Source organism: Lineus longissimus, chromosome 11 (genome assembly GCF_910592395.1).
Source record: "Lineus longissimus chromosome 11, tnLinLong1.2, whole genome shotgun sequence".
In the NCBI taxonomy this organism is placed as follows: Eukaryota; Metazoa; Nemertea; class Pilidiophora; order Heteronemertea; family Lineidae; genus Lineus; species Lineus longissimus.
In genome coordinates this window covers 15,585,304-15,611,183 of record NC_088318.1, presented here as the reverse complement: position 1 = coordinate 15,611,183, position 25,880 = coordinate 15,585,304, and the positions used below count along the sequence as shown (strand labels likewise).

At 40.1% G+C, this 25,880-nt stretch overlaps 3 protein-coding genes across 7 annotated transcripts; 2 read left to right on the top strand and 1 right to left on the bottom strand.

Annotated features, from left to right (window-relative positions):
* Positions 1-456: 456 nt before the first annotated feature.
* Positions 457-14,861, top strand: LOC135495489 (E3 ubiquitin-protein ligase RNF31-like). 4 transcript variants are annotated; one of them, XM_064784191.1, is made up of 23 exons: positions 457-743; positions 1,534-1,863; positions 2,109-2,261; positions 2,933-3,138; positions 3,977-4,121; positions 4,504-4,606; positions 5,071-5,256; positions 5,635-6,163; positions 6,660-6,870; positions 7,817-8,614; positions 8,838-9,008; positions 9,403-9,669; positions 9,950-10,165; positions 10,522-10,740; positions 11,007-11,189; positions 11,466-11,564; positions 11,857-11,952; positions 12,148-12,262; positions 12,612-12,730; positions 13,024-13,137; positions 13,274-13,464; positions 13,587-13,755; positions 13,953-14,861. In XM_064784191.1, exons 2-23 carry the CDS (start codon positions 1,603-1,605, stop codon positions 14,010-14,012), a joined length of 4,611 nt encoding a protein of 1,536 aa, XP_064640261.1. In that variant the 5' UTR covers positions 457-743; positions 1,534-1,602; the 3' UTR covers positions 14,013-14,861. The 4 variants fall into 4 exon arrangements, with proteins under 4 accessions (XP_064640261.1, XP_064640262.1, XP_064640260.1 ...); XM_064784192.1 differs by lacking the exon at positions 457-743 and adding an exon at positions 968-1,078 and having other exon boundaries at positions 6,660-6,735; XM_064784190.1 differs by lacking the exon at positions 457-743 and adding an exon at positions 968-1,078.
* A 730-nt stretch (positions 14,862-15,591) lies between these two features.
* On the bottom strand, positions 15,592-21,751 carry LOC135495546 (uncharacterized protein C20orf96-like). Of its 2 annotated transcripts, XM_064784320.1 has the most exons (10): positions 21,717-21,751; positions 20,017-20,264; positions 19,491-19,526; positions 18,557-18,696; positions 18,204-18,362; positions 17,770-17,869; positions 17,449-17,528; positions 16,926-17,171; positions 16,594-16,736; positions 15,592-16,300 (listed from the first exon to the last, which is right to left on the bottom strand). In XM_064784320.1, exons 2-10 carry the CDS (start codon positions 20,204-20,206, stop codon positions 16,240-16,242), a joined length of 1,155 nt encoding a protein of 384 aa, XP_064640390.1. In that variant the 5' UTR covers positions 20,207-20,264; positions 21,717-21,751; the 3' UTR covers positions 15,592-16,239. The 2 variants fall into 2 exon arrangements, with proteins under 2 accessions (XP_064640390.1, XP_064640391.1); XM_064784321.1 differs by lacking the exon at positions 19,491-19,526.
* A 62-nt stretch (positions 21,752-21,813) lies between these two features.
* Positions 21,814-25,403, top strand: LOC135495754 (uncharacterized). The gene is made up of 6 exons (XM_064784639.1): positions 21,814-21,903; positions 22,155-22,283; positions 22,735-22,939; positions 23,106-23,295; positions 23,627-23,878; positions 23,982-25,403. Exons 1-6 carry the CDS (start codon positions 21,829-21,831, stop codon positions 24,289-24,291), a joined length of 1,161 nt encoding a protein of 386 aa, XP_064640709.1. The 5' UTR covers positions 21,814-21,828; the 3' UTR covers positions 24,292-25,403.
* The last annotated feature ends 477 nt before the right edge of the window (positions 25,404-25,880 follow it).

Here is a 25,880-nt window from a genome sequence, read left to right as displayed (position 1 = left end):
TTGCTCGCTATAAGCTAGGTGATAGCGCCCCTGAACCAACTGACAACTCTAAATGCCAATGTACAACCGTTAACACTTATCATATGAAAATTCTTTTATAAGAAAATGCCATTCAATGATCCCAAAAGGAAATCCATGTAAAACCTACATATACCCACCTCGCCCACATGGTCCCCATCCGAAAACACGGGGCCCACATTTGCCCACCTGGGACCCACATTAATTGCCCACATGGGTACCCATATGGCGACCCAAACTTGCCCATATATTAGCCATTATTGGGCCCATAAAATTTGCTATCTTGGTACATACTATAGGCTAGTAACTTCATCCTGAGGAAATCAGGGGTTAATGTTCGCTTCTCCGGCCCTGCGAACATTAGGCTAACCCCTGATTTCCTCAGGATTTAGTAACTTGGGAGTCCTCAAATGCAATAAACGACCAGTTGCGAGTTGGGGACCAAATGCAGTGTCCATATGGGAGGCAGTAGCTAAGTAGGTCATATTAAGTTGCTTGAAGTCATCGATAGGTGTCACTGTCAGTCAAACTACACTCCGGACGCAGTGCATGGACCGGCCTCGCTTCACCATAAGGAGATCATTCTCCAAAGCAGGACACCAAATTAGGATGACGCAATGGTCTGCCTTGGATGTCAAACTAGCAGACGATCGAAGTTCCTAACTGTCAAGTAATTAGCTGGAGGCCACCATCTCCTACCTGATAGCCCCCACTGATTTAGAGAGGTGAGCGCAAAGATAGGTTCGCTGTGCAATGTAATAACTTCACGTAGTTTACCATCCTGACATAACCAGTGATTTTCAATACTCCGCCTCTCGATATTTTGTATACGAGGTAGGAGTGTCAAAAACCTGTATCTCAGGATGGTAGTTTACCAGTTTGCCGTTCACATATATTATGATAATGAGGTGGAAACCTCGTTTACATCGCTCAACATGATCAATCAAGAACATGAGGATTGTCCAAATCGCGGTATGGGGAAACCCCACATTTTGATTTCCACAGAAGATCGAGTTCAGAGATGTTTACAACGAACTACCACGAAAACGTGTGTTCTAAGGTACGAAATAAGATTTTTGTGAAGTATATGTTACCCTCTCCCGTCAATATTCAAGAAATCTGCTTAGAAGGGCACAGGCAGTAGTCGGAGAGTCAGAAGTAGACCAAAAAAATTCATGATTCGGTGAATCACTCGATCGATACTGCCACGGCACTGGGTACCGTACCGTGATGTATTAGCACAGCATTCATTGAGAAAAATAGAGAAAAGAAAGACATCTCGTCTGTGGATTTCCACCCTGAGCGCCGAGGAAATCGGTTGTGGCGTTAACGTTGGGTCGTTGGCTTCACCGCGCATGCCACTGCACCGGAGCGGTCCGGCCCGCTGTATTGTTTTGGCTTATGATTCGTGAATCATGGAATGACTTATGGCCTACCTCAGTACCTGACCGAAATGGGCAGCTGAGAACACTGATCTGTATAATTACTCTTTCAGTCAGTAAAATTATCTTTCAGGTGAGTGAATGATAACAGGTTGAAGGAGGAAAGCACAAGTTATTGTCGGTGAGAAAGATTGACTCTAGCATGATGGAGTTTGAGAGGTACAATGACCTACAAGATGACAACTCGCTTTACGTTAGTGTGCCGGATACGTCTGAAGAGGAAAGCACTTCGATGAAGAACCATATCATCTATTTGCGCACACAATTGATGCAGCTGATCGAATCTAAAGAATCAAAACCAAACTGTGATGAGACACTTCGTATCCTTCTTCTTGTTGACGTGCCACTGCAGAACAAGTGTCATTCGTTGTTGATCAATGACTTACTTTCAAAGAATGGCACGGTAGGTATAAGCCAGACAAAGTATTGAATACATCTAAATGTGTTGTAGTGAACTCACTTGCTTACCAGATTGATTACAAGATGGGCGTCATTTGACTCTCCAAAATACTTCGTCCCATAAGTTGTTTATATAAAGATAAAAGGCACTCCCATCTACATATCTACATAATTTTGCAGAAAAATGTAGTGTATAATGTAACTACTCACGAGTCCACAAAATTCTCAATTAAACGAAACATCTTTCAGGAGAGAGAAAGCCTGGGTAAGCTCTCAAGTGCTTTCAATATCCTTTACCGCTATGGGAGGAACTTGCTCAAGGATGTCACAGAAAGACCTCAGTTCTGGAAAGTTGTCAAATTCTCAAACAGTGTATTTCACGAGAAGGTGGACAGTCTTGTGGTAAGTTGGAACAGCTGGAGTAGTAGCTGGTGTTATGAGTTGTTCATAACAGCATGATTCAGTTGCGGTCGGTTCACTGGATGCCACACAAATGGTTCCTAGAATTGTGCGAACATTTTCTAATCTATTGCAACCTCACTTTTCAATATGCTAGGGACACTTATGGCATAGTGGTAGGAGCACCAGACTCGTAATCAGGATGTCATAGGTTTAACTCTTATGAGGATCTCAGCTGTTTCATTACCATTTTCTTGAGCTAGACACCTAACACTACATTTTTCCAAAAACCCAGGCGTAAAAATGGGTTCCAGGCTTGCCTTGTAAGTTAACCTGCAAAAGATCAGCATCCTGTCAGGGGAAGTGATACTCCTAGTTGCTTAATGCTACCGGATGAGCCCCAGCCTGATAGGCCATTCGTGGGCCATAGCTCATCAGACTTTTACTTAACTAACTAGCTTTTGAAAGGTTATCTTCTTGTCCTAAACAATGTCAAAAACAATGAAAAGGCAGTGGAAGTTTCTCTTATAAAAGAGGGCATGACAAAATTACAGTAGGGAAGTTTGTCCTAATTATTTGAGAGCAACTTAATCTTAATTTAGAAGAGACTCATCATGTGACGTAGTAAGTTATGACTGTACTATTTTCTAATTCTACCCTGTTGATAATTTCAGGGAGGACGACACATTCTCTGCCAGTTGGGATACACTCAAGAAGTCAATGGTGGACTGGCCTTCCCAGACCATACAGAACCACATCGGGATACAGTGGTGGAGCTGAGTGCAGACCTGCTGATCGGAAAGTATGAATTGGACACATATGCAAAAGGCCAGCATCCTTTCCCATGCTATATTGAGGCACACATATCGATGACGGCAAGGTTTGTATCACTAACGTGTTATTGGCTTACATGTATATCGTTTTAACTGTATGTCTTTAACCAAAATGATCAAGTTTTCTTTGCAAAGTCAAATCAGACTTGCATAAAAAAATGTGTTTTGTGTAGATTGAATATACAAATATCGCTTGTGCACAAGGAGAACATGTCTCTGTGACATATATTCTTCTTTTAGTTTCGTTTGTCCTTCTGACTCATTGTGTTAATCTATTGAGCAATGGTGGGATGACCTCATTTATTCAGCCTTGTCAATCAGTTAAGGCCTCAAAATTTTCCTGGTTTCATCTATTTATATCATTTGGGGAATTCGATTGTTCTGTTTAGAATTTATGATTAAATGCTTTCGCCTTCATTATGAACCGCTTAACTGTATGCATTGGTGTTACTGTCTGATAAGATTTTCATTCACAGTTTCAATCATACAATGTAGAATATTGTCAATTACTGGTAAGGCAACAACACTATTTTACCTGAGAAAAATTAGTAGACTAAATTCTCATAAGATTTAACTTGCAGTTTGGGCCAGGGTTAAAACAGCTGAACATTTTCAGATCTTCGACGGAGCATTTGCCGAAATGTTCGTTTAAGCCAAAAGTTACTCAATGCTTTCCTATCGCCTCTTTTTCAAAGTGTAAAACATGACAGACGGAATTGACATATTCTAACAAGTATGAACTTTTGAGTTCGTTGAGATGATCATTGAGACATTTTATACAGTGACTGTTGAAAAATTCTGCTCTGGGCTTTGCATACTAAAGAATGATATTTCAGTGTTGGGTCAAAACATATGCCGATATCGTTTTTAAACTATCTTTTAAAGGGTTCCACAAGGTTTGGCGAACACATCTCAACAAGCGATGCCAACTAGGCCTACTTCGACAGTGAGTGATGTAATATTCAATGATCAACCTATGAGTGTTAGACAACTCCCTCCAGGGGGAGTGCCACTGGTTGGGATGGCTCCTGTGAGTATAGAATATTATGGTAATCATTCATTGGAGATTAAACACTGCACAACACTGGTGGGTCTCTCTACTAAATTCTGACCTGAGACTAAAGTTTGAACTGAAATGTAGGCGCAAACCTGTTGCCCTTTGGTCAAAGGTTTGGGGCGGAATTTTGACTCTACCCAGAAGTCTTGATTTTAGTTCAGTACAGATGCCTTTCAGTTGTGGATACGTTCTATCACAATTAACACAGCATGTGGGATTCAATCGCGTCATCCATATATCGATTGAAAAATCAAGACACTAGTGTGAAAATGTGGCATTGAACAAAATCTTTGCAAAAATCTGTACTGAATAAACATTCACACAATCAATTCTTACTTCCAATACTTGACTCCAGGGAGTTGGCCAACATCTGCTCAAGAAGACATCTCCACCAAGACAGCCTCCTTTACCAGTGGCAGCTGAGGTCCTTCGTATAGTTCCAACCACAAGTCAACCAGGTTTGTGATTTCCAGTTTTCTATTATATCTTGCTTCAACTGAATACACAGGCAAACCTTTGCCTATGTAGTCTTGACAATTTTTGCATTTACGTGTCACGGCTGTCTAGTTATTCAAATGCTCTTCAAAAATTGTGAAAATATCTCGTCAATATTTTGGTGCTCATTTATTGGTAATTTTCGGCTTGGTAAAACCATAAAAACATTTGCTTTATGTCATATTCTAAAATGAAAATAAGTCATGGAGATTTTTGAAGAAAATCACTGATTTCTGAAATTGACTCAGCAATGACTAAAAGCATTTAGATTACAGAATAACGGTGCCACTTTTTCTTATAGGAAATGCCCTAGAATCTTCCAATCTGACTTCTTACCCCATTTACTTCCAAATTGCTCAAGTTCCATTTTAACATATTCTCAGCATAGTGCCCTTTTGTAATCATTTCCCACTCTTAAACTTTCCAGCACCTCGTCTCACAGGACAGAGGATCGCCCAGTCGCAAGAACTTTGTCGAGTTTGTGAGACTTTCCCAACCTCCGTTCTCTGTAACTGTTGGCTTTGCGATAACTTGCCTTATTGTCAACAGTGTTGTAAATACTGGCATGAGAGCCCCCAAATGCCCCAGGCCCCATCTGATAAAGGGCAACACGGTACAGAAACAATTCCTATTTCTCATCTCTATGTTAAAGGTGATGACTGTTTGCTGTTTAGATTTTTTTTACTTCAGACTACACTGGAGTGGGTCATATGTACATATACTCTGTTTCATGAAAAATGGCACTGTATGCATAATGTATCAATAGCATTTGTTTGATGTATTTACTGGTGCAGGGCTTAACTTTCTAGATGGGGAGGCAATAGGTTTTCTTGGGGAACGAAGAATGCATTTATTGCTGATGGCTCGGGGCAGTAGTTACCCCTGCCCTTCACACTAAATATGGCCCTGCAGGGACGGTATTCTCCTTCCTTGATCAAAACATAAATACATTTTGAAGTCAACTTAATACAGTTCTCTTGTTCCTTTTCAGGAAAGGCTATTCATGTTTCATCATGTCAGATGTGTGGCAAGAAACCAGACATATTCAAATACTGTCAAACTTGTAATAAAACCCACTGTAAAGGCTGTGACAGGTCGTGGCATAACCACCCAAATCGTCAAAATCATGGCTTGAGAGATATCCAGGCATCGAGGCAGACTGGCGGTTCGGTGTCAAGTAGTGGCCAGGTGCAGGAATCTGAAAGCCAAGGTCAAACACATCGAGTGCTAGAACATCACAAGAAGCCGTCTGCCAGTCAAATATCTGTCAAAGATTTAATCGAACAAAAGGAGATGGCAACGTCTGCCAGGGCGGCATTCCCACATGAAGGGGTTGACACGCAACATGGGGGTCTTGAGAGCAAAGCTGGCGCAAAGTACTATGAGAATGTCCAGTTATGGACGCCGCAGCTGATACAACAATTCCATATCTCTCCAAGTGATACTTCGGGCCCTCACGTGAATTCACCAAAAACAGTTTCAGGGGAGAAGGCAGTTGTTGTGATACCAAAAAAAGAAGTGTAAGTTGGTGAAAAGCAACAAAATACATTCAAATGATCATGTTATATCTTATAATCTTACTGTGAAATGGTGGCTCCAGAAAAAGGTTCTTGCCCTTATTTGTGAAAGCTTTGAATATTGCACCCATTCTTTCTCATGTTTTACATGTCTTATACGTGTGTGTAATTGTCTTGTCTAATTGCGTTACATGAGAGCCCCAGTAGAATGAACTGGGAAAGACTCCATGACTTAGGTTTTATTCTCATTGGAAAGTTTGAAATATTTTGTCAAATATTTAACTGATCTTTCACCATCTGAGGATGGCTTCTGTAAACTGCATGAAGCCACCACTGAAATCTCCATGTACTCTGGCATACGGGTAAATTGCTTTACGTTTCTCTGCTTTCACTGATGAGAGCTTTTTGCATCAGAACCCCAGATGTGGAGAAATATCAAAATATTCTAAGAAGCTTTCCAGCACTTCAGTATTATAACTTTTCATTCCTTTATTTCCAGGGGTTCTGCGCCATCATTGGGGCCGTCAAGCATACAAGAGGAGTCAATGTATGCATCAATGTTAGTTGATGAACCTGTAAGTGCAAACAAGAATTGCCAAAAATTGGAGAGCGGAATTGTGAGTCATTCATGTCAGTCTGATAAAAAACCTGTCCCCCCTCCGAGGCCAAATAAAATGCAAAAGAAGCGGGGGCTTTCTCAAAAGAAAGTTGTGAGTAACAGAATATTATGTAGACATGAGCCTACTGTCCTTTTCCCTGACACATAATGAGTTTCTTAGCTAGGACTTGCCTATTCAACCACTGTGTGGCCTATTAGCTCTTTTTAAGAAACCCAGTCTGAAGCTGAGAACTGTGCCTGAAGTTGCTTTGATGCAGTAGTATTATCCATATCCTATGGCCTCTCCTGCACGACAGTTTATGATACGATTAGCTGATCGTGCACATAACTCCTAGCTTCAAAACTGTACCAAATCTAGTAGTAATACAGTAGAGATATGAGTCGCCTCTTTACATGAAGCTATTGCTGCAATCTAGTACGCTAACCGACCTTGTATTTGAAGAATTGATACCAAACTGAAGGTATGGGTTGCATGACCAAAACTGCGAGGGTGGAGTTGAAATGTTGACTGTAATTGAGGAGGAGCCTGAGGTTTTAGCTCCACCCCACAGTTATCGGGAGACAATACTGATAGTGAGGTATCAATTTCTATTCTGAAACAAAAATGAATAACTTGAATTGAAATGCTTTTTGACTGCTTCAGTATTTTGCTCTAACCACAGCAGTTTTGGTTGCCTAACCAGTTATGAATGCATAAGGTGGTCCAAACCTTGGGTCCTTATCAATGCGCAGGCATAACAGGAAGCAACGCCTGGAAATTTTGTTCTGACTTCTGCCAACCATGTCCATGTTGTTAATTTAGAGATCTCAAAGGAGTCCTGTTTATCCACGACGAGTTGTATTTAATAACATTTGGCTTGCGGTCCTAAATTCCCAGTTTCCTTTCATTATTGATCACTGGGAGGTCTGTATAAAATATAGATTATTTGAAAACAATCGAATAAATTGGGATTTATCATTGGTATAACCATGGATTTAGTGTTTGATAGCATGGATGTTGTTTAAAAATATTCACCTAAATCTCTATCTTTTTCCAGCCACCCCCAGTGCCTCCTAAACCTCTCCATGGGAAACCTGAGAAGCCCACATCAAGAATTTTGGAAAGTCTGTTGAAGAATGACCCTGCGATTCGGCAAGTCATGCTGGATATGGAACTTAAGAAACTTGAAACGGAAATAAAAGCCCTCAACAAGGGCATTGAAATCTACAAGACTACAAAAAAGGACCCTGAAAATCCAGAATGCAAAAGAATGGAAACCCAGCTTGAAGAAAAACTTGAGGTGTTTTGTGATTTGTGTGAATATCGTGAAAAATTCGGCATGGGGAAATATTCATCTGACATTGTCATTGAAAGCAATCTTCGTGGCGTAACCAACAAGAAGCTTGTTGAAAATACGTATCAGAATGTTCTCCCAAAACAAGCCTGGGCAGATAAGGATATTCCTCCATTGCGGCCAAAATCTGTTGTAAACTCTCCAGTGCCATCACAAATCCACTTCCAAGGCGTGCAGTCAGGGGAAAGTCGAGATGACAACATTTTCCAAGATGTTTTGAGACCTCCTGGCATCATACCCTTAGATAGCCTTGGTTCTTTCCAGCCCGTTTTGGTCCAAAATGTGCCAAAGCCTGATTATTTTAGGAAGCGTGTGCCAGAAAAGCCTCAGTCGAAGTGGGAGTGTCAGTTCTGTACGTTTCACAATGTCAATGAGCCTGGAAATTCTCAATGCTTGATGTGTGAAAAAGAAAACATCAACCCAAAATCTGTGGATAGTGACCAGGATGTGAAAGCAGCTTCAGAAAAATTGAAAGTGATGGCAATTGGAAATAGACCATTGGTAAGTGATGACTGTGCTAATGACTAGGAGATTAGTACGCTCGGTGGCACCCTTATGATAGATTGACTCAAATTAAGTGGCCCTGTGCAAAATTTGGAATTAGATGCCTCTAATATGGTATGATTTGATGTAGCAGTGAAGCTGTTTTTGCAAGAAAGTTTACCCTCTCACATAAAATCACTGTTTTTCTATAACCCCTAATTAATTTTTTTTCTGTTCACAGGCCAAAGCGTTTGAAGTACCGAGTATGAAAGAGTTGACGCTCGAAGAGAAGGATTTTAAGAATAAATTTGCTAGTCAGACCCTCGGACGCACTTTTGCTAAACATGAAGAAGAGAAAAAGCTACATACTCAACAGAAAGCAGAGGGCCTGGCAATGGTCAAGAACCTAAGGGTAAGCGAAGAAAGGTGATCAGTCAAGAGGTAGCAGAGGGCCTGGCGAGTGCGGAGAGTTGCTGTCAGTGGACACAACACCAGTGGGTTTCTGCTGCAGTTGAGAACTACACTGGGAATTTGCATGGTGCTTCGTTAGATTGTATATACCAGTGATGGGCCACATTTATACTTGGCAGAACCTTTGTCAAGTAAATTTGAAAGGGGTGTTGTGAAAATTACTCTCTCAGGTCCTTCTACTTCTCGATTTCATGTGCCACAATAGAGCGAGAGGTGTACATGTATATGGTAGACCATGATACACATGAGGGCGCAAGCAGCGTTTGTGGTTGTGCCCAACCTCCTATGTGCGTTTGTAGTTACGTTCATTTTGTCATGATTGCAAATCTTTCCAGAGCTTTGAAGGTGGAGAGTATGACATAGACCAGTTTGAGATTGCAGCCAACCACAGCGATGATTGGCAGCTAACTCCATTCGAATGGCTGCAGCAGTACTGGGACACTTTCAAGGAGAACGTGATAGCACAGGCAAATCATCACGGGGCCGGTGACAACCCCAACGTTTTGAGTAATCTGACGATGAGAGAGATGGAGTCGGCCTTGATGGAGTGCAAACATGTCGACACAGCGATTGAGAAATGTCAGAAGACCAGGAAGGAAATGGTAAGTACCATGGAACTTCCTTAAGCGAACACCTCTTTGAGCAGGACACTGATTTTAGTCTCAAATTGGTCATTTCCATTCAATCTGACCTTTGGAATCAGGACACCTCTCTATTAAGGTTATTTGTCAATCCAGTGATGAATTGAAAGGATTAATTCTACTGTGGTAACTTCTTCATAATTGACAATAGCATAGATTCTTTAGATCTGTTTTTCTCTTCTTGATGTCCATGGAGACTCTTCCTTGAAAATAAATGTGTTTAATTTCGATTTATTTGCAGGTTGATCGCCTGAAAGAAGTCACTGACGTTCCAGTTGAAGATATCATCAAACTTGTAGGAGAATGTAATGGTAATGAATATGAAGTGATAACAAAGCTGAATGAGGCTGTGATTGAGATGACGCTGGCTGCAGTCTGGAATGAGGAGGAGGCGGAGATAGCCATAAGACAGGAGGAGTTCCGGGAGTTCATACAAAATGATAACAATGACAAGGAGGTAATATATATAACAAATGGTGACAAATGGCACAGTGAACCAGTAAGAATATGAGGTCCCTGTTCAGGTTGTTGGGATATGAATGTTTATAGGGACAGGACTGAATATTTAATTAAAAGTTAACATCTACATGGCTATATTGCCTGAGCCACCAATGACTCATCAGGCTTATCCCGTTTCCGTAACATAAAGCATCTAATCACTACCCCCTAGATAGGATGTACATGTAGTAGGAACACGATCCTAATTAAATGACATACGGTAGGACCATGTGGTCATTCTTGCTCAAACAACATTCTTTTCTTTACCTTCCAGCCCTAATCTTTATTGTCCACACCATGTGTTTATCATTCCAGCGTCGGGTCCGTGCCCTTCTTGTTCAGGGAAGGCTGAATACCTGGGAAGCAGCAGAGGTTATTTTGGATGTACTGCAGGATCGTGCGCTTGACCTCGCAGAGTCTACATTGGAAGATATTGTCGATGCGGCCCGTAATGCCAATGGCGATCTCGAAAGATGTAAATCGTATCTGCAGCAGGATTGCACAATGTGCTTCTGTAAATTCCCCATGAATAAGGTAAGTCGAAATGTATTAGTTCTGCTCAAGTGAGAGATTTTGGACCAGATTTGTGAGAATCCAGAAAGGGTTTGGAAATGGGAAACAAAAAATTGTAATATGAGATGGGGAGTTAATGAATTGTTTAATTTTCAAAATTTTTTATGTGAAACACAACATGTACAATTGATGGAAAATATTTACTGTTCATAATGATGTGCAGTTTTGTATTTGACACAAACTAGTTCAGGATGTGTCGGTGGTAACTCCCTCCACTTGTTTTTCAGATCCGAAACTTGATCCATTGCCAGTGTAAGATTTGTGAAGGATGTTTAACGGAGAACTTCCAGTACGCGGCGCGTGACCGTGAAGCACGTCACATGGCATGTCCAGTGTGTGGTGAACCAGACTTACAAAACACTAACACTGACACTAAAGCAGACACTCATTTCCAGATACTGGATCTGATTGTAAGTATTCATTTTCAAAAATGTTAGATTTTCTATCAGGTTTCAGTCCGCGAGTGAAAAAATTGAAAGATAACTACACTTAATGAAAAATTAGGGTTACCTGATGGCACATGCTTCATGCCAACACACTTGGAAAGCACAGTTGCACTCTTGAAGAGAGTTTTATTTGTATAAAAAGGCACGAAAATGTTATGTTTACAGTACTTCTGATGTATTCCACAGCACCCTCTAGGCTGATAACATGTAAATAAAGTCGTGATTTGTGTGATGTTTTAGCTCAAGAATCTGCTTGATGATGCGACCTACCAGCTCTTCCAGAAAAAGTTACGTGATCGACATCTCATGCAGGAGCCGAACTTTCGATGGTGCGCTCATGTAAGTAACAATATCTGACTGATTCACGGTCCTGCTGGAAACCATATTATTTGCATTAAAAAACAACATCCCATGTAAATGTACTGCAATGTCCCTCTAATGCATTGCATCAAAAATGATGTTACCAAATAGAATGTGGGCTGCACCATGGATCAAATTTCAAGTTTAAAGGAAGGTAAAAAAAATGAGTTAGATTAACTTGCCTTACAGCCTTTGATGGCTACCATCACCCAGTTTTCAGTGATGTTAAATTCAATTCATGATTTTTGATTGATTTTTGTGATGATTTCAGTGCGAGTGTGGTATCATTTTCAACAATGAAGAAGGACAGCTGAAAATGACATGTCCAGAATGTCATCAGGCCACCTGCTTCAACTGTAAAGATAAGGTATTTTATCTCAAATCTACTAGAAGTTTGCCGACTTGCTCCTTTTGACTTCTCAGTTGACTGAATTTTTGTCATTTTATTATAAAAAAGTATATGTGGTCAGGATTTGATGAATGCATGTCTTCTCATGCATGATCTAATGAATCCCAGATTCTGGCCTTACAACCTCTTGATGTCCGTATTATTCTCTTCCAGTGGGAACCCCAGCATGAAGATCTGACTTGTGAACAGTTCACCCAGTGGAAGTATGACAATGACCCGGAACGACAAACTGCTGGCCTGGCAAGGCATCTCCAGGAAAATGGCATCGGTATGAACTTATAACCGCCTCAGTGAAAGGGGAAGTTTGTGCTTGTCAGTGAAATCATGATCAAAACAATACCTCTCTAAGTATTTAATAACTCGGTGCATTGCTTAATCAATGATAAAGCTGTTAGATTGATGATTTCTGATTGAATAATGTTGGCCATTTATTTGATCCCATATTGTTAAAATCGCGATAGAAAAATAGATTTTGAAGAAAATCAATAGCTGGCTTGATTAAACCTGTCTGTGATGCTTGATTTCTCTCAGGTTGCCCTGAACACTTTTCTCTATTATCAAAAGGCCTCCTCTCCTTTTCTGAAACTGGTCATATGATTCTTTATGATAATTTTCAGATTGTCCCAACTGCAAATACAGATATGCCCTTGCAAGAGGAGGATGTATGCATTTTATATGCATCCAGTGTGGATGGGAATTCTGCAGCGGATGCAACAATGTTTTCAAAAAGGGTGATGTAAGTTTGATATTCTGATCCTTTGTATTTCGAGATTTCAGTGAACGGAACGAGAACTATGTCAACCTTGATAAGCACGTTCTTTAGGATTCTTTGAGCCGGCAACACTTCTGTAAGACACTCCATGTGGGGTTATTGGAACCTTTTCATGGCAACCAGACATTATAGTACCATCATTTTTATGTTATATAGATCATATTAGCAGAAGATAGAATATTTTCTGCAGGTCTTGAGCCCGGAAGAAGGATTTCTGATATGTGTGTCTATAATCTATGTTTCTTGTTGTGTTTCAGTCGTGTGGCCTCTTACGGCGATGCGCTAACTCTGGCCTTCATTGTCACCACCCGAGAAACTGCCTTTACTACCTGAGGGACAACGATGTCCAAAAATTGAAGAAACTTCTGGAGGTACGCTATGATTTTTTATGTCTACAAGGTCATCCAGCTGTTCATGGTGAACAGGTAACTGTCTGCGATGCAGATGTTCTACAGGTACATTCTGTTGCCTAAAATTCGGTGACTTTTTTAACCTTCTTTTTTCCAGAGTAATGATATTTCGTTCATGACAGATGTTACTCCAGAGGATGAGGAAGCTGGAGAAGAGGAAGAGGAGGAGGAAGAGAAAGAAGAAGAGGAGAAGAAGTGTAGTGTCATGGAACAGAAGGAAACACCAAATGGCCTTAAAGATGAGCGGTGTGGAAATTCAACCAAACGGCATGAGGCTGGGTTGTGCGAGTAAGTGATTGAAAAATGATCTGTTTTTGTGACAAGAATCAGAAGAATTATCGGAAGGTGCAGATCCTGTCTTGTCTATATTGATGAATGAGGAATTTATCTACTCATTGTTCTCTTTTCAGGGTTCATTACAAGGAATATCTTGTAATGCTGATCAACCGTCATGGGATTGACCCAGTAGCAATCATGGAGGAGGGCGACCTGAAGTGTCAGTTGGAGCGTCTGGAGAAAACAGTACCAGGAAAGAAGAAGAAGGAGAGTGGAGGTCAATACAAGAAAAGACTGCAAGAGGTTTGTATAAATTTGTCTGCAATGTTGTCTTTAAGGAATTGATTCTGAACTGTAGGTATTGGTTGTCTCACCAGGGATTGTTACCATAGAAATCAGGTGCACATAAATGTGAATTTTTCCCAAGTCCATGTAAAATTTCTGATGGGTATTTCTACCGAGCTATTTACATTCACTCATTTCTGTTTTGATCTTTTCAGTACATTAAAGCAAACGTGCCTCTGACAACTGACAACACAAGAAGAGGGCTGCGGGTATAGCACTCTAGATTATGGCATAGCACTCTAGACTACGGTGTACACTCTAGGCTACAGGATACTATGATTCCGTACCAGAGTTCTTGTCCATTACATCACAGGATATTCTGCGTGGAGCTTGTTCTTTCATATCAAATGTTTTGGGACTTCATGTGGCGAATGCAGCAAAAAGTAGGCTTACCGTAGTTATTACATTTTAGTGTTGTTTTGTAAAGATAATCTGAACTCTGATATTATCATTTATACTCTGCCTCCTTATACTGACTCTAGAGTCTGCACTCACATGTAATCCTAATTTTCATTATGATGTCGGTGTTGAACAGTCTGAGAAATGTGACAAAACTTGAAGTCTGTATGATAAATTGTATTCAGCTGTCATGCTGGATGTTCATTTTCTTGTATCATACATTGTATGAATGTCGATAACAGGTTGGTTTGATATAGTCCAGTGTATTTGAACTTTGCTTGTCATAATAGAACTTTTGGATTATGAAGTTGTCTGTAGCTTTATGCCACTCAGATGGGTCAAGATACGAAGAACAAATCAAATCAATTGAGAATACATGTATTTAGTAACTACCCCATACATCCTACCAGTGCACTCGTCACAAATGCATTAATCAATATACATGTATAACTATTAGCATATAGATGCTGGTTTACATTGGACAACGCACATCATCACCCTACAACCAAGATGCTTAAGGTTGTATGCAGGAAACATATATTTCTGTCAGCCAACAGAAATAAAAATCCTTCATTGTGTTTATTTGCATGCTGTACGTGTATGAATAAGAACATTGGTGCTATGTATTCTCTCTGTGGTGTTAGGTTGATCTTGTGAATAAATAACTGCTTTGTTGTAAACAATTTTTTCCCCTTTTTTATTTAATCCTTCAACCCTGATGCCATGATCGTTTTGGGGTGGAGGGACTGGATCTCATCCAGCTAGGGGGAGCTCTCACAGTGCAAAATTAGAATGGTAGGAGACCGCATCTCAACCGGCTAGGGAGAGCGGTCACTTCAGCCCTGAGAGACCATATATCAAGAAGATTAAAGAGATCACCCATGGTGTTGTGATCAGTACAGGTTGATGGGAGAGGCCACATCCCAGCCAGCTTGGGAGACGAGAGCAGTTAGTGGGTCACAATCGGCTCTCCACCAGATTGGGAAGGGTAGCCATAAAGCCACAACCCTTCAAGAACACTATATTGCAATCAGGGTTGTAGATCAGCTGCAGTAGGGAGATTGTAAGCCTACATGTATACTGACCATATGGTTGGTCGCAAGCTCTGGCTAATTGACAGTTCCATCAGCTTAGACTGAGGGGTTGTCCCAGTGAGGTCCCTAGTCCCAAGTGTCGTCAACTAATGGTCCAACTCATGGTTTAGGGAGATCAATGCTTACCACCTACATGTACATAATTAGTGCCATCGAGATCGACATGAAAGGATTTATGGGGAACTGGTACAATACACGTAGATGCTTTTTGATTTTCACAACCTGCTTCTGCAGAATGGACCACAGCCCAGTAGATGATAATGTAAACAGAAAAAGGTAACGAATCTTGTTCTGAAAAGCATTCATCTTTATTCAGTGACTCGCATTAGCGTTCCTAAGATCTGCTAAACTGCAATATTTTGAACAATATCCCAGTCTGCTTAATAAAACAGCCAATCAGTTAGCATTTGAATATGACGAACCAGAAGGACACTTTTTTACATACGTAAGTCACACTGAAGTATCTCGGGTACTCCATATGGTGATGTAGCCTGGCTAGCTTTCAAATTGAGTAGACAGACTTTACTTCTATTTACAAAATATACACATTACAACAATACATGACATTCCTTCTACACCCACTCAAGAACATGGAGTGACCAAAATATGGCATTTTTGATTTATCACAGTCACTTAAAATGATATGACGTGTACTTCACCACTGCAGCCAATGAAAAAATATGGTTTGTCAATCAAGGTTGATTGTGCTAACCCCTTCATGGCCAGAAGTAGGCCACCCCCAAGAGCCAAGTACAACTATTCAGACCCTAGGGAAGTCTATCAGAGATAACTGCATAAGGTCTTTTGTTAAAGTTTTCCAAGATATCTCCAGACTGCTATTCCTACCTTGTGAACATGAATATTTATAAAACAAATGCAGCAGCATTATTGTCATTGCCACAACCTACATCTAATCACAAAATAGGAACAGATCACACCATCTCCGAGATCAAATAGGCAGCCATTCTTGCATAGGGATGTCTAAAACTAGTTCCATGTCTGGAGTGCACCTGAAATGAATTGAAAGAATCCTTGCATATAAACAGTCTCTACTTGTGTCATTTGCATCAAAAAAATATTCACTGGTATACCTTTTACATTGATGAAATACTGGCATTTATACTATAATTTATAGTACTTATGCATGAGTTTACACAATGGCATATTCAGTATGAACGAAGGGAGGCCTTCAAAACATATGTTTCTAGCTCTGAAAAGCTGCACTGCAGTGATGCCAATGGTCTCAAGCAGAAAGATCATCAACTGAAAGGGTTTAACTGAAGTCGTGATGAACAACACTTACTTAGGTCTATTAGGAAATAATTCAGGGAATAACTGCACCCTGACATTCGTTTTAGGATCATTCCTAGCTGCTTCAACAGTTTTCTCAAGGTGTCGGTTGATGGCCTTCAGTTCTTTTATCTGGTTTGTGTGGAATTCAATCTCCTGCAAAAAGAGTTCAAAAATGATGTCATGGAGATACTCAGGAGTGTAACAATAACATTTAGCTTTGACTGTACCACGCTGCCCTCTCAAGACTGAAGGGACTGCTGAAGTTTGTGGCACTACAAATGAACTCTCTGCTAAATTGCTCTTTTTTACATCTATTGCAAATCGTAATCCAACAAACGTTACCTTTTCCATGACCATATTCTGTAGCGCCATATCCTTCAGCGACTGGTGCATCTTGCCTATGGAAACCTCCGTCACCTTGGACGTGATGTCCTCGCGTACTTTCTTCCGTTCCTTATGAATCTTGCCGAGTTCTGTCCCGATGATATGCTCCAGTTCATCCTCCTCATCTTCATTTTCCACCTTCAGTTGCTGTATCTTTTTCTGCAGCTCATTAATCTGAATTGCCTTTACTGGATACTCCTTGTCCTTGAGAAACGAAAGGAACATTTTCAAAATGCAGTGGAACCTCGCTTTGTAGACACCTCTCTAATAAGGACACACTCTCTATTTAGGACACTAATTCAGGTACTGAATTAGTTGCTTCAATTCAATTTTAAGATCATTCCTACATAGTTGCTATGGGTCGGTTGGTTACATCATCAAACAAGCAATACTTAAGGAGACATCCTTGATTGAATGACTTGGCATCAACGGCTGATTTGAATTTCTCTTCAATAGATTAAACCTATATAGAGGTGCTTACCTTATAGTTCAACAGTATTTTCAATTGTTCCTGTTGCACCTTTAGTTGATCATCCAAAGATTGTACGCTGGCTTGAAGACCTGTTGAATAATACATGTAATAACTGAGTGAGACACCATTTCTTGGAATTCCACTCATATACGCGAGTCAATCAATATCACATTACCATACCTAATAATCAAGATAAACTGAAACGAATCGCTACAATTTAATCTACATGTATTGAAGGTTGTAAACTTTGACTGAGGGGAAGCATTTGGGGACGAGACGAGGCCCAGATGTGTGCAAACTTTACAACTTGAGTACGTTTATTGTCCATACCTTCAAGTTCTCCAGTGACTCGTTCTGAAGTTGCTTTGAAATCCGCTATGACTTCATCCAAGTCCTGGTTGAATTTCACATTCAACGTGGAGACACCACCCTGAAGAAAGGAACACATCTCATTGAATTTCGACACCCTAACGACCACAATGTCCCACTTTGACATCATGGTCTAAGTATGGTACAATGCAAATCCTTACCAAGTTACCAGTAGTTTTATAGTACAGGAAGGATCAGCTAATGACACACTCAACTTCCAAGCTGGTATGGAAAACATTTTTAGTGCTTTTTTATGCAGATGTCGACTTCATCTATGTCCTTAGCCAAAAGAGCTATTTTGTGTTTTAATGGAAAAGCCCATCCTGGAAACTGCAATATGCACATTGTCTAAATATGAATATTTCCAAGCTATCTGGACTTCCTGCTTGACTTACCCTAAATTTCTCATATTTCCTGAGTAAATGCTTTACTTTGTCATGAACGAGAGATTCGTCTGTTTCGATATCATTCTTGATTGATCGATTCAGTCGTACTAGTTCTATTTCTCTTTTCTTGAAGTCCGCTAACGCATTTCTCTTGGCTTGTATTTTCATCTGAAATTGAATGCAATCATTGAGAAAAGGTTACAAGGGCCCAAGTCATAAGGCGAGCTATATCTATTTCAAAAGCCCAGGGTGAAATATGATCTCAGCTTTAACATGCTAATCACATATCAGTTATTTCCTATAATTATGCAGATATTTTGTGTGTTTGCTAATTGTGAGAAAAGAAATGTTTCAATACATACCCTGAGCATCCGCATGCGGTCAGCTTTGCCTACATCTTTATCAGGTGCCTCAAACTTATTCCGAGTGTAGATGTGCCGACAAATGTGGGAGAACGATTGCGTCGCATCGCCATCCAATTTGACTGCACTGCTGGAAAAGTCTGCAAACAAATTAAACTTCAGCTGTAATTTGAGGAGTGTTGCAGCCTGTGGAGTAGGGGAGTAAGGTCAATGTTATGGGATACACACACCATTTACCTTTGTATTGTCTGCTATGAATGATAAAGCATGCTTGAAGTTATATTAATCAGCTTATTTTCAATGTCCAAACTTTCCACCGGATTTACACCTCCATATTTTTTCTACCACAATCTGTACATGTCAGCAGTATTTTCATTTCATGCTTGGTGTCTGAGGCAGATCAGAGGACTTGTAATGGATTACCTAAAATATACTGATGGGCTGCATGCCCATAACTCAGTAATTGCAAGGGGGGGGTCCCTTGGGAGGCTAAGGATGAGCGAGACAAAGCTAAAATAGAATGGCTATCAAAAATAAAATGAATTCAATAGCGTTAGGAAAATTGGGTGTGCACTGGTTCTGAAATCAATGTGAAATAGAGTTGGCAGTCTGCTCATTATAAACTTGGGAAGAGTAGTGGATGTTACTGCTGGGTCAAATGTGGTTTACAGAGTTTGAATGTTGACTTTCAGGTTGAAATCCTGGAAGCATTGGAAAATGCACAAGAACATTTTGATCCTGACCTCAAGTGCTAACCCATCAGTGCTTCTCACTACTCCATCTTTGATTTAACAACATAGTGCAATTATAAAACACTCAAAGCCAAAAAATTAACAATGAGGTTCATCATTGGACAAACAAAGGAACATATATAGGATGATTGGTGGAGATTAACTGATGCTCAGGCCAAGGATGGGGGTGCCTGAAAACTCACCACTCTCAACAGGGGATGGTGCTAATGTTGGAGGTCCTGAAACAAAGTTTGGTCATGTTTTAAGGTAGAATAATTCCGTAACTGAACTCGACTGTTAGGAGAGGCATAACTACACAGGCATGGCTTCATTCACAGATCAGATTCCATACTGCATATTTTGTGACACATTGTCCGAGGCATGGGTCCAGAAAAAGGTGTGTTATGTGTGCATCATTCAAGTAAATGCTTTTTGAATGGCATAATCTAATTTCTCTAAATCAAACGTTTTCTTATGTATGCTTTGATTGAAAATGTTTTCAAACCATATAAATAGAATTTCTCATGCAACTGGACAATCATAGATAGATGGGAATCTGAATTTTTTTACTTAAAATGGAATTGAGATAGACCACTGTCTTTCACATGATTGAAACTTTATTGAAGATGCAGTGTTCAGGGCAGGGAACATATGAATTATAACACAGGTGTGGGAGAGCTATATCATGTCTCCTAAATGAAGAGACCTATTTTTCTCAAATCCATGTACCTGCTTTTGGTCTTGTCAACTTCAGTCTTGGTGGTCTTGGTTGTACTATGACTTCGGGTTGTGACGTCCTCTGCCATTGTGTATAGTCTATATCTATCTGTTCCCCAAGAGACTTTAGCAACTCTTCGTCCGCTGTTTGTGTCTTGTCTATTCGAGCAGCTGCCCTTCTGCCCCAGCCACCAGCTGACATGGTGAGGGGTAGGCTCAACCAGGTGCCTCTTGATGGACTGGCTATGAAACACAGTAATCTGTAAATAAAAGGAATATGGGGTTTGTATACAAACTGAAAGATGAATAGTAGTGCATTGGGTGACATGAAGGAAGAGTATAGCAGTAGTGAATCCTTTAACTTCAATATTTTTTCACAAGATGAGAAAGAAAGAATAACCTTTGTCAATTCTTTATATCAGCCAATGATTTTAAGTGGATGAGAACATCATTTTAGTTTAATACAATAAACTAGAAAAGAAGGGAACTCATCCATCTGACTTTAGATAAGTTGTTACATGTGAAATGTACAGTAGTAATAGTGCTAATACCCTAACTCGTGATATTTCCAAATTTGAAATAGGTTCCACTAACTATATTTTGGAAATACATTCACATATTGTTTTCTTAGGGTAGCACACTGCCATTTGAGGTGCAGGCTACTGAACATGCTTGGTTTGTAAATAAAGAACTGGGCGAGAAGGTAGGACCCAAAATGAAGAGAGGTGATATAACTTTTACAAGAAGAATCGAAAAAGGGAAGAATCCTTGCGACAGAATAGAATAGGCTCTTTGTGAAGAAACATTAACCAAAGGAACTCAAATAAAATGTGGTACTACTGGTAGTATAATATTTGAACTTTAGCCTTGTTTAGGTATTCCCCGCTGGTCAAATTTGGAAAAAAGTGACATGATGATTCATTGATTGTGACTTGCATCAAACATTTATTAGAAATTTTAAAAAATTGTTGAATGAAAAAGAAAATAGCTTCCAAATACGAAGGTGCTCCAAGTGAATAAGAAATTTGGGCCACAAGTACATGTATTGTAAATGTATTGTACTTATGAGACAGTACAAGCTAAGTACAAGTCTATCTTACCCATCTCCAACTTTATAAGTTATAATAGATAGAGAAGAACTGCAGTATCAGTCATGAATAGGAATGCAGTGACAGTGAAATTGTACGCATTCAAGTATGCAACTAACTGACAACTGGCTGACACTCACACTGAGACTGTCACTGTCACCAGGCAGTGTCACTCACTATACTAGACTAGTATCACTAGGCCTATACTATATAGGAGAAGGGACTGGTGTCACTGACAGTGACACTGTCAGTGTCGACATTCACTGTCACTATGTCAGTAACACCGACAGTATGACTGCACACACCGACAATCATCATGTTGTCCTAGTCAATGGTAGTTAGTGAATTCTATCTTAATTCATGTACTACGGTGCAATAATCAACCTTGTTACAATTACAAATGTCCGAAAACAGATTTGTTTACATTATAGTCCAACAAAGGGTTTACATCAGAAAAGGGAATTTTTCATTTAGCTGTTCATGTTAAAATTAGGCCTAGTCCGGCATTTGTTGTAGATAGGAAATAGGTCGGCAAAATGCGATAGCATTGAGTGCTAGCGATAGCATGAGATAGCACAAAAGGATGTTTCGTTGGCTAATATTCATCAAAAAAGTTTCATTCACCAAGTGAGTCCGCCATCTTGTCAACGCCGTTGTCATATCAACAGATAGATATTTCTACCTCACTTGCGCAAAAACGTTGGAGAGTTGTGTGGAGGGCGCTGTGGCTTCCAAAATGGCTACGGAAGAAATTTTGCAAACTGAGGGGGAAGAATTCATTGAAAATACTCCTTTGTTTTCTGAATTGGAGGCAGGTTTTCTTGTCAGAAAGAATTTTCAGAAATCTTTTATTACTATTAAAGAGTCTAAACTTCGCCCGTAGCCTCACTTTGGGTTTACGGACCAAAGAGAGAGGGTTTACGGACCAAAACTAGGAATTGAAAATTGTTAAATCGTTTCCCGGACGACGTAAACATTCTATTTTCGGACACCATTCAGGTGTTATTCCTCAGGCAATACTGCCGATAGATGAGTTTCTTATTGAATCTTTTAAACTTTCAGTACAAGGAGTGCTTCGTTTGCCAAGGTTTTTATGGTCTAAACTTTGGACAACCAGTCTGTGGGACTTGTCATGCCTTCCTTTTCCCTGAAGATATCAACAATGCAGATATAACGCCACCTTTCCTTGAGGTAAGAAAGGCATCTGCAAGTCTTACATGTTAAATTGTTATTTGATTCGATCTCAGAAGTGACTGTCTAGTGAACACTAAGAAGAAGGTTGGAGCTCTGTGACATGTTCTAAGTACTGTGGGTAACGGAGATGTATTTTATTCCTGTTAGTTTTCCTGTCATTGCCAAGTGTATGGTGGAGTTACAATTTTATGTTATCCTCTTCGGAGAATAGCCCTTGTGTTGTATCGCAGCACATTTTATCAATTGTTATACCCCGATAGCCCCCTGGCAAGGGCCAAATAGATTTTTTCTGGCCTGAAAAATGTGACGACAAACCAATTGCAACTTATGAGTGGTCAGTTACCTCCCAGAGGTGTTCAGTGATCAGTTCAGTGATTAAGCAAATACTTCGATTAAAGGTTTTATCAAAAAGTTCTGATCTGTATGAGGAAGATGTATTTCATTGCAGAAATCAGACTCCGGTGATTCTGGCAATGAGGAGCCTGAAGGAGCTGCAGATTTTTACATGAAGAAAACTAACCAGGCTAAAGCCATCCTGCCATCGATACCTAAGACTGACAAGCTGGCGGAGAGGCTGGCAGCACTGACCACAGCCAGAGAATATGAGAAGGAAAAGATTGCAGAAGGCTTGGTGGATTCATTGCCACCTGAAGGTAAGTCATAGATTTTCCTGATGATGAGTTAAATTCACCTTTGAATGTCAAATTGACACCATGTTTTTTTAACACATTTGATTTCTTCCGTCCTTTCTTGCCCTGGCACTAAAGTTGAGGTTTCCTGATCACAACATGAATTTTCCTGATCACTTTGTGATTTCAGTTTTGATGGTTGTTTTCAAACATCTGGATGACATCTCCCTGTGGACGGCAAGGAATGTCTGTCCAAGATGGCGGCAGATCTGTGATGCTGAGACGACAGAAGAGGAATGGGAGCAGTACATTAACTTGCGATGGCCACTCTTCTATCCACATTACAAAGTGAACAGTTGGAGGCTTATTTATGAAAAATTGTAAGTAGACGAGTACATGCCAAAAACATTAAGCGTTTGATTCCAAACATGAAGTGAAATCACTTGGCCCCAGAGTCATAGTGTGGTCAGGTGGTTGAAGTGATAGACTCATAATTGTGGGTTCGTTAACTGACATTGACACATCAATTGTGATTTCGAGCAAGTATCTTTACCTTAATTTGTGCATCCTTTCTGGAAAGTTTATGGACAAGTTGTGTACTTGAATGAAACATTTGGTGAATTGGCATGAAAATGCTCTTTTCCCAACCCAGTGAATGCTTAACCTTAAAAAGTTTAAATTCTCTATATTTCTCTTTACCTTTTCTATCAGGTTAGAGAGTGCACCATGCAGGTCATGTCTTGAGAACATGATGCTGCAAATGCCTGCACCAATTGAAGATAATTCGTGGCGCCACCGGAGATTACGAAGCGAACTTAAAGCACTGAAGTCTGATCCCCCTGAGGGAATCCAAGCAACACCACTAGATCGCCACTGCTGTCACTGGCAGGCTAGCATCACAGGGCCACAAGGCAGTCCGTACGAAGGGGGCATGTTCTACTTGTACTTACAAATACCACATAGGTAAGTTGTTGGGGTGGTTGGTGGTCCCGGCAGCTCTGGTCTGTATTTTCCCTCGAAGAAAATATTATTTGAAAGAAATATATCAGTGTTTCTCTCTTTTCAGTTATCCCATGCGGCCACCACTTGTTCGTTTCATCACAAAAATATTCCACCCGAACATTAGTCGACATGGAGATGTTGGCTTGGACTCAATTCATCATAACTGGAGTTTAGCTCTGACAATTTCTAAAATCCTCATAAGTGTTCAATCACTACTGACTGACCCCTACTGCCATGTTTGTATGGAGCCAAACATCGGACGATTATATGTGACGAACCGAAAAGAATTTGATCGTATGTCTCGGCTATGGACTTGGAAATATGCAATGCACGATTATCTAATGCCGACATACATTTCAATGGGTGGTATATAGAAAACGTATGATGACTGGACTTCACTGCCCCGTGTGAAAAATCAGGCGCATGTTTGAGACAGCTCTTGATGTTGTGGGAAACGTTTATTCAGTTTGTTCGCTACTTTACAAGGCTAAGATTGCAATTTGAGATGATGCCTTATTAGCACCATCAATTTTTGAAATGATAGGCAGGAGGTTTGATGCGACTTTCTGACTTTCCATTTGTTACTACTTTGTCAAACACATCAAATATACAATAAACCGTGCTGTAATTTGCAGTCCATGATTGAATTTTTCAATGCGAAAAGTGGTTTGAAATGCCATGTAATGATGACTGGTGCTAAATAATCTGAGAACTCTTTCGTGACATAGGATCATCATTGTAAACATTCTTTGAAACGCTTTGTAAAGCAAAACGTGTTAGAATGACTTGTTAAGTTAATTGCCCATATTACTGTCACTTCCACATGGTACTTTTTTCCATCATTGATAAGGGTGTATTTTTTCTCCAGAAATGTTTTGAAACATTAAGTAGACAGTGGGAGTTGCAGCCTGATATGCTTTAATAGAAGGACGTGTTCTTTCTGGCAAGAAATCGTCAGCTTGATTTTTGGTTTCCAAAAAGGCTGGGGCTTGAAAGTAGCATGGTCGTGTACGCATCTGTTCTGGTATAGATCTATAATATTCAGTCTGGTAGTTGTGGCTGCCGGAACTGTTTATGGTGGGTTTCTCTCTTTAATGTTAAATGTGCCTTGAGTTGACAGTTCTGAAAAAAGCTTTCGTCAGCTACATGGAAATGCTATGGACTACACTTGATAATGTAACTCAGTTATCGCCTCTCCTTATTCATAATACTATATGGCCTCTATCAATGTATATCTGTGCTTCAAGGTTAGGAAACCAGAGCTACAGCTGTTGTAAAATCCCTGGTTTTGCAAGGCTCTGGTTTTAAATTTCCAGTAAAATTATGGAGCTAGTAAACTGAGAAAACGGCAAGATATCTGGTGTATTTTCCCTCAAGTGGAGGTGCAAATTACTGATGGCGGACAGTGTGTGACTGTGTGCTACATGTTGTATATGACAGCTTTTTTGCAAATTTGTAAATAAATATCCCATTTATTGAAATTATACATTAAGTTTTCTCTTACTTGAAACATGTAAAGAATATGGTCAAATCTGGCCAAAAGTGGAGTCACTGAGGGTGTTACTTACCCTTCGGAGAATGATTCCTTCTGGCAAGAGCTAACAGAGTGTCAAGGGCAGTGTTGAGTCATTGCTGAACCAGGTTTATAGGGAAAAGTTCTCTCTCAAGAGCAATGGCTGTATTGTTGTTTACGAGACGAGGGCAAAAAATCTGTATTTGCTAGTGCTTCTTAAAGCCACAACTTGGTCATGAGATATGTTGGTTGCTCCCAGCAGGACAGTGACTTCGCCAAACAGGATAATTGAAAAAACCTTGAACTGCAATTAACAATGCACTAGGACGGGCGCTAACCATAGACCTGCCTGAAGTTTACAAGTCATTTCAAAAACTTTGCGAGCCATCTCATGTCTTCTCATCAGCCGAAGGATACAAGCTAAATGTACATTTGAATCCAAAGAATGAC